The sequence below is a fragment of the Apium graveolens genome, chromosome 7, assembly GCF_009905375.1.
Source record: "Apium graveolens cultivar Ventura chromosome 7, ASM990537v1, whole genome shotgun sequence".
NCBI classification, from domain to species: Eukaryota; Viridiplantae; Streptophyta; class Magnoliopsida; order Apiales; family Apiaceae; genus Apium; species Apium graveolens.
Window position 1 is genome coordinate 191,997,714 of NC_133653.1, and position 8,621 is coordinate 192,006,334.

Below are 8,621 nucleotides of genomic sequence, written 5' to 3' on the forward strand. Positions count from 1 at the left end.
TGAGCAGCAATTCAGGAAGTGTTTTTGGAAATGTGAGAAATGAATTCAAATCGCACATATTTATAGGGGATTGGAGAGAGAAAGGGGAAGTGACGCGTGTCACCATCTTAGATAACGACACGGATCCCCACGCCAGCTGTCCAACGGCTGTCAAAATGAATGCTAAAATGAAAGGCATGCGAGGCGAGGCACGCAAGGCATTTTGGTGCGGCCTGGTGGACTCGCACCTGCGAGGTCATAAAAAAACTAGAAAATTCCTAGCCTCAAAAATGCGACCAGGAATTTTGGGGGGTAGTTGTTATGCCCGCTTTCGGCCATGGGCCCTAAACAGGTCCCTATAGGTGCATTGAGAAGCTGGGCTCTCGTGTGTGGGCTAGAACCATGGATTAATAAGACTTGGGCTAGCACATGTGGGCTGGGCTCACGTGACCACATGAGAGCTGGGCTCATGACAAGTGAGTTGGGCTCTCATATGCGAGCTGGGCTCACATTTGCCATCTGGGCTCTCATATGCGAGGTGGGCTTAGGTTTCCACACGCGAGGTGCGCTCAGATGACTTCACGCGAGCTGGGCTCAGGTGATAGTACGCGAGGTGGGCTCAGATGACTTCACGCGAGCTGGGCTCAGGTGATAGCACGCGAGGTGGGCTCAGATGACTTCACGCGAGCTGGGCTCGGTTGCCCACACGCGGGCTGGGCTCAGGTGCCCACACGCGGGATGGGCCCATGAGCCCACATCTTATGAAATCAAAGTTAACATTGTATTTATTGGTTAAAAAGGAAGGCGGTGCGGGCCGAGGCCGCCAGGTCGGCCCGCATTAGAGGATTTTGTGTTCGACATGGAAAGTGGCTCATAGATGACTGAGTTGCTCGTAAATTTCGGGGCCGACATGGGTTATTGCTATAATTATGGGAAGAAATACGGAGATGCCGTGAGATTATAGGAAGCGTGTGGAACCGGTCGAGATTTACGTGACTAATTGGCTGAAGGCCTGACTTTATCGTGGGCTTGGGCTGCACGGGTTGGAGAACCCTAACCCTAACCTACGTGATTTGTTCCCCAAGAACTACGTGAGGCTTGATCCCTATAAATAGGGTACGTAGGCACTTGTATGAGACATGAGTCGACACTTGACAGAGAATAACAAATCCTATTCTTTCTTAAGGAGTCCACATACAAGCTCAGCCACCACCAAACAACCTTCCTCCGTCCTCAAACACCGTCCTTGATCTTTGTTCCACCCGTTAACCTCCACAACATTGTTATACGAAATTCTCCCTATAACACATACATAAACATAAATTAAATTATATCTCTAATATTATTTTTTATAAAATACATCTTATTTCAAAGACATCATTATGATATACATCTGTGTATATTTATAATTATCATCAATCATATTATTAAATATTTTAAATGATAAATTCATATCTTAAAATTTCAATTTAAAATAAATCTCAAAAAATATTATATAATATTAAAGATATTTGAGGCTATACTTATTTAGACATACATACTCTTTTAGCAAAAATAATTAATAAATTATTATAATAGAAAGAATAAAATATAAAAGTTTGGCCTTAAATTCACATGGGATTTACCTATTCACATCAGCAAAAATTAGTTGTCGTAAGACCCTTCTATTTCTCATATTGCACTCATTTCGATACCCCAATCTCAATCTTTCCCGCCAGTATCCTAATTCTGAAAAAGCCCCAATTCAAATCCCTGATTTTCTGAGACAAAATATCGAACAGGTTGCGTGCCCCAATTCAAAACCCATGCTTCTCTGAGATAAAATATCGAACATGTTGTGTGCCTCAATTCAAACCCCTAATTCTTTGAGACAAAATATCGAATAGGTTTCTTGCACACCAGAACCGCCTATAAATTCTTCTCTGAAAATGATCTGCGACTGAGATCTTGTAGGAGTTTAATGGTCATATTGGCGAACAATCGGATGGTTATGTAGGCATTCATGGGGGTTTTGGTTTTGGGTCGAGGAACATGAGTGGGTGGGATCTTTTGGAGTTTGCATTGGCACATGAATTAATGATTGTTAATTCTTGTTTAAAAAAAAGGGATGATCATCTGATTACTTTTAGGAGTGGAGGTTATAACTCACAAATCGATTATCTTCTTATGATAAAAGGCAACATGGATTGTAAAGATTGTAAAGTATTCTCGGGTGAGGCATGTACTACTCAACATCGTTTATTGGTAATGGATATATGTATAAGGAAAAGAGTAGTACAAGTTAATAGAGAGGTGACACCGAACATTTTATGGAAAAATCTAAAGGGAGACAAAGTAGGTATTTGTAAAGAAAGGATTGGTTTGGCAAGAGATAGATTTTATGATGAGGATGTTAATAGAATGTGGAATCGATTGGCCTGTACAATCAGAAATGTAGCTACAGATATGTTAGGGGTTACCTCAAGAAAGGTTCAGGTGGAGAAGGTTAGAGAAATGAGGAGGAGAGATTTAGGTTTTGTTAAGTTTATAAAGGATGTTAATGGACATGTGCTAGTGAAGGATAAGGATATTCGGAATAGATGGCATAACTATTTCAGGGAGTTATTTAATGAGGAGAGAATCAGTGTTAGGGAGATAGGAGCAGATAGTGAGTCTAACTTTGACTTTGGTGTTCAGCCTTCTATGAGCAGAGCCGAAGTTAAGGGAGCATTACATAAGATGGGGAGAGGTAAAGCTACAGGGTCGGATCAAATACCTATAGAGGTATGGTTGTGTTTGGGTGACGAGGGAGAGCAATGGCTAATGAGGTTATTCGACAATATACTTCGGACTAGTGACATACCGCAAGAATGGAGGCTTAACATGGTAGTGCCGATCTATAAAAATAAGGGAGATGCACAGGATTGTAGCAATTATCGTGGTATTAAACTTTTAAGTCATACTATGAAATTATGGGAAAGAGTGATTGAAACTAGGTTAAGAAGTAAGGTGGAAGTGTCAGAAAATCAATTTAGCTTTATGCCAGGCAGGTCGACCTTGGAAGCAATTCACCTTCTTAGACAGTTGATGGAGAAATATCGTGTACATAGTAAAGACTTACACTTGGTGTTCATAGATTTGGAGAAAGCATATGATAGTGTTCCGCGTGAGGTAATTTGAGAAAGTTTGGTGGCTAAAGGGGTGCCATGGATATATTTGAGGGCGATACAAGAAATGTATTTTCAGGTAAGGACGTGTGTTCGAACACCGGTTGGGGATACTCATTATTTTCCGGTAGGAATAGGACTTCACCAAGGATCATCGCTAAGCCCATTTCTTTTCGCAGTTATAATGGATGTTCTAACTAGGGGTATTCAGAATAGTGTACCTTGGTGTATGTTATTCGCGGATGATATAGTCATAATTAAGGAGACAAGGGTTGCAGTTAATGTAACATTAGAGCGATGGAGGTATATATTGGAGTCTAATGGATCGCGGGTTAGTCGGTCTAAGACGGAATATTTGTTGTGTAACTTTAGTAATCTACCGGATAATGAGGGGGTGGATGTTCTGATGGTCGATCAAGTATTGCCCCCCCAAAGATAATTTCAGGTATTTGGGTTCCGTTTTGCATAAGGAAGGGGGGATAGATGTGGATGTTACACATCGTATCAAATCAGGATGGCTAAAATGGAGGGCTGCTACAGGAGTATTGTGTGATAGGAGGGTTCCTTTCGGAGTAAAAGGAAAATTTTATAAGGTAGCGATCAGACCGGCCTTGTTATACGGGTCGGAGTACTGGGCATTGAAAAAGGCTCATGAGTGTAGGTTAGAGGTGGCGGAAATGAGAATGTTAAGGTGGATTTGTGGACGTACCATGTTGGATAGATTGTCAAATGGTTTTTTCAGGAATAAATTACGAGTTGCGCCTATTGCAGAATAAGTGAGGGAAGGTCAACTGCGTTGGTTTGGGCATATTAGGCGAAGAAGGGTAGATGCTCCAGTGCACAGGGTGGAGGATTTAGTGGTATCAGGATCGAGAAGGAGAGGGAGGCCAAGGAGGACTTGGACTGATCTACTCACGCTCGACTTAAGGGCCCTAAACCTCAGTGCTGACATGACCTCAGATAGGAGATCTTGGCGCAGGAGGATAAGGGTGGCAGATTAGTTTGGACTTTCGTAGTTTACATGTGTAGTTTGTAATTTAGTGCACTTTTTGGTAGCTAGTAATAATTTTATTTGTCTAGTACTTATACTTAATAAGTTTGGTAGTTTATTCTCATAGTTATTAATAGTCTTAGTTGCTCGTGTAGGTGCTACAATGTCGCTTTTTAAAGCCATATGACTAATTACATGATATGGTAGATGAATTGTGTGTTGTTTTAGTTTTTTTGGACATGTTTGGGGTACTTCAAATATTTAGTTTGGAGAGTGATCTCTAAGGGAAATATGGCGTTTGAGGCATCAAAAGGAGTGCAGTAGGAGAAATAGAAGGGGCTCCATGTGAAGAAGGTCATGGGCTGAGGTATTGTATCATTGTTTATCGTTGTCTCGCTTACCGTACTTATGTTTATGGATAATTGCTTACCTAGGACTCACATATTTGTACATACACACAAGCCGGGGGTCTTTTGAGGAAACAGTCTTTTCATTCTTTGGAATGAGGATAAGGCTGCGTACAATATACCCTCACAGACACTTCCATAGGCGGTATTATTGGGTACGATTGATTGATTGATAGTAATTTAAGTTTGGCCTTAAATTACTCCCCGAATACTCTTGTTTTAATATTAAAAGTTTGGCGATTTTAAAGATTTGGAGCAGATACATCTAGAATCTTTGAGCTCTGTAGTTAAAGCTCAATCATCTTATAAGGATGAATCATTGGGGGAGTTGGGGTTATAAGGAGGCAAGTATTCGGGTTAAGAATGTCTCAGCTACGAATTAGAGATATAATTTTACCAAAAGCAAAGGATATGAGGAACAAAAGGTATGATTTTATTAAAACATTTAATTTTCTGGAAGGCGCATAAATTAATTAGTGATTTTAATGGTAAAATGTTCATGGGGAGGAAAGTCTTTTTATCCGTGGAAAAATCGAACAAGAAGATTGGAGGTGGAAATGGATCAAAGTCGCAATCTACCCCCAAAAGTCCCATACTTGGGGGCAAATCTCGTAGCTTTTCGAAGGTTGAGAGTGTTGAAAAGAGTACAAATGATTCATTAAAAAGGAGTAATGATAAAATTAATGATCCAAGCTTTTATGAAGGAACTAGAAATGAACCTTAACATAATTACGGTTAAAGCTGAAAGTGCGGAGGCGGTTAGTTTCCTATTGGAATGTTTGGGCTACAAAGAAATTTTGACTTGTGGCCTATTGAAGTTGATTAAGATTTTCTCCTAATTTCATTTGACAAAATTAAGAAGATTACTTGGATAAACTTGGATTGAATGCGTGGGATTGCCATTGGTAGCGTGGTCTGAATCAAACTTCAATCTCTTGAATGCAAGCATGTGTAATATTGTTCAATATGCTCCAACAGTTGATGATCAAGGCAATTACAATTCACCAAAAATGTTGGTTGAAACTTATAAAGTTGCAGGAAAGGAATTCTGGACTAGATCCATTATATGCAGATGGAGACTTTGCAGGAAACTGCGTAAATAGTTCTGGATTTGAGTCTCATGTAAGAATAGTGAGCACCATTAGTCCTCCCAATCTCCAATAAGGCATAACTCTGAAGTTGATCAACAGTGTGTACCAGGTGGAATTAATTTTGTAATTGAGAAATACATTTTACTTTTGGTAAAAGACACTTCAGAAGCAACTAAAGGAAGGGAGGATAATTCACAGGAAATTCAACATGAGAAGGATTCGAGGGGTTCTCTGAGAAAATGAAGATGATAAACAAGAAATATCACTGAAAATGAAGGAGTGATGGATACTGATGCAATACAATTGTCGCTTGATATTGAAGGGTTGAGGGTAAAAAACAATAGGGGTAGACCAAGGAAGAAACAAAATAATAAGGAAACTTCCAAAAGAGGAAGGATGAGACCGTTAGAAGCTTCTAATTTGTAAATGGAAATCACACCTGTTGTGGTGGATGAAGCACAAGCAACTTTAAATACAGGGATGAAGATTGGCCTTATTCCCATTCATGACAAGGACCCCTCCTTGAGGCTGATCAAGAAAAACCTTGTTCTCTAATATAATTGGCAGTGTTATCCCTTCACACTTGTTTTGTGTCTCTATGGATAGACAAATTATTACGAGTTGGAATGTTAGGCATGCTTCAAATGACATTACTCGCTTTAATATAAAGTTAGTTGTGGCTGAATACAAGGCGACTTTTCTGTGTATTCAAGAATCAAAGTATGCCAAGTTGAATGGTTTTGCAATTTCTCCTCTAGGTATGGGTTGAATGTGGGTTGGGCAGAGATGAAGCCAAGAGGTTTTTCTGGCGGGCTACTCACTGTGTGGAAGAAAGAGTTTGTTGAATCACATTCTGTGACTCGTTGGGATAATTGGATCCTGGTTAAAGGCTCCTGCAAATGTTCTAATCTCCCGTTTGCTTGCATTAATGTATATGCACCTCACAGTTCCTCCAGCAAATCTTTATTGTGGAATGACATCTGGCAGCTAATTCTTGAGTTTAAAGGTTTTAATATTGTGGTTATTGAAGATTTCAATTGTGTACTTAACAAAGCGGGGAGGGAGAATTTGTATTATAGAGATTGGGATTCCAACCTTTTTTAATCAATTCATATATGGTTGTGGCTTGATTGATTTTCCTATGATTAACTCCAATTTCACCTTGTATGGACCAGCAAACAAGAAAAGCAGGCTTGACAGAGCTCTAGTAAACCAGTAGTGGAACTCTATAGGGAATTGGACTCTTACAGTTTCGAGTAGAAGTAACTCAGATCACGAAGCTTTGTTTCTTCAATGCTCCAAAGAGAACTGGGGACCAAGGCCTTTCAAGTTCTTCAAGTGTTGGTTAGAAGATGAAGATCTTGTATCTAGATTGGTAAGAACCTAGGAGGATTCAAATGTGTGCAGTCTGGGGGGTAAAGTTAAAGAAATTAAGGGTTGTGCAAAGAAGTAGATTTACAACATATTGGGTTATATTGATTCAAGAATTGTCCAGACTGAAAGGGAGCAAGAAGATGCTGATAGGGCAAACCTAGAGTACATTCATAAACTAGACATCAAAAGCATGCTAGATAATATTTATAAGATTAAATCTAGTATGTTGTGTCAGAAGGCAGGGTTAACAAGAGTCTCAAGGGGGGGGGGAGAAATACAAAGTTCTTCCATAGAGCAATTCAGCATCGTAAAAACTCCAATCAGATTCTCAGCATTGAATATTGTGGTGTTAAATTAATTGATCCATGGGCAATCAGAGGAGCTCGTTTTTATCATTTTTAAAAATTTCCTGAATAGGAGCAGCCGGGACAGAGTTTTTAAGCTGGGTGATCTAGTTCTGGGTTTTTAAGCTGGGTTTAAGCTGATTTTTTCCCGAAAAAATGTGGTTTTGCTAGCTAAATGGTGGTGGAGGTGTTATCTGGAAAGGGTTAAGATGTGGAATAAACTGTTAGTTCATAAGAATGGGAACGTTATTAACTATGATCTTGATTCTTTGTTACCAGCACAGTCATGTTCTCATATAATAAAAAGTGTGGTAAGTAATATCCTCTCGCATGAAAACTTTGTATGGAGCCTGAAGAATGGGAGAACTATTTACTTTTGGGAGGATTGTTGGCATCACCTGGGACCTCTGTCAAAAGTATTTCCATTGCTCTACAGGGCCTCGGCCTTGAAGCACTGTTCAGTAAATTCAGTTCTTCAAAAGTGGCATGAACAGGAGTCTAGTGGAAACAGATTATGGAATAGACACATATCTTCAAGAGAGTGTGATAATGTGTCTCAGTTAAGCAGCATTCTTGATTCAATTGTTCTGGATCAGGAGGCGGACATTTTGTCTTGGAAACCAAATAATGGGAAACTCTCAGCCAAAAGTTTTATTGATTGTCTCATGGAGACAAGGAGGCGGGGAACTAATTACTCAAGTTCTTGGATTCATATTTGGAACCTCAAAGTGCCACCAAAAATTAAAATATTTCTACGGAAAGTTCAATGAAATGTTTTGCCAACAAGGAAATTTCTGAATAGCAGAATTTTGAGTATTGAATCGATCTGCTAATGGTGTAATTCCTCCGAAGAAACTTTACGTCATGTGTTCTGGGAATGTGTTTTCGCTAGATGGGCATGGAACATTATTGGTTCTTGGTGGTGTTACAGTAAAAGTATTTCTTCTCACAGTCATTTCTACCTGCTCTTAATTCTGAAGGTACAATCAGACACCTCGGTGCAAAAGGTATGGGGAATAGTTGCTGCAGCAACTTGTTGGAGGATCTGGCTTGCACGAAATGAAGTGTCTTTCAAGGGAAGTTGAATATCCAGAGATGCTCCAACACACCTTATCTTTTCTCGTATCAATCAGTGAAGGCTGCTAACATTATTTCTTTCAGTTCAGATCCTCTTTGGAATGTGAACCCACTTGCAGTAATCAAAGTTTACTCGTACAAAACGATGTTAGAGTTTTAGAATTCAGTTCGTATGAGACATGATACTGTTGGAGCAGTGGATGCTTGGGGTC

At 39.7% G+C, this 8,621-nt stretch overlaps 1 protein-coding gene across 1 annotated transcript; it reads left to right on the plus strand.

Annotated features, from left to right (window-relative positions):
• The first annotated feature begins 316 nt into the window (after nucleotides 1-316).
• LOC141674288 (uncharacterized) lies at nucleotides 317-6,718 on the plus strand. Its single transcript, XM_074481009.1, has 4 exons — nucleotides 317-517; nucleotides 1,933-3,129; nucleotides 3,205-3,428; nucleotides 6,373-6,718. The coding sequence occupies exons 1-4, from the start codon at nucleotides 317-319 to the stop codon at nucleotides 6,716-6,718; spliced, it is 1,968 nt and encodes a 655-aa protein (XP_074337110.1).
• The last annotated feature ends 1,903 nt before the right edge of the window (nucleotides 6,719-8,621 follow it).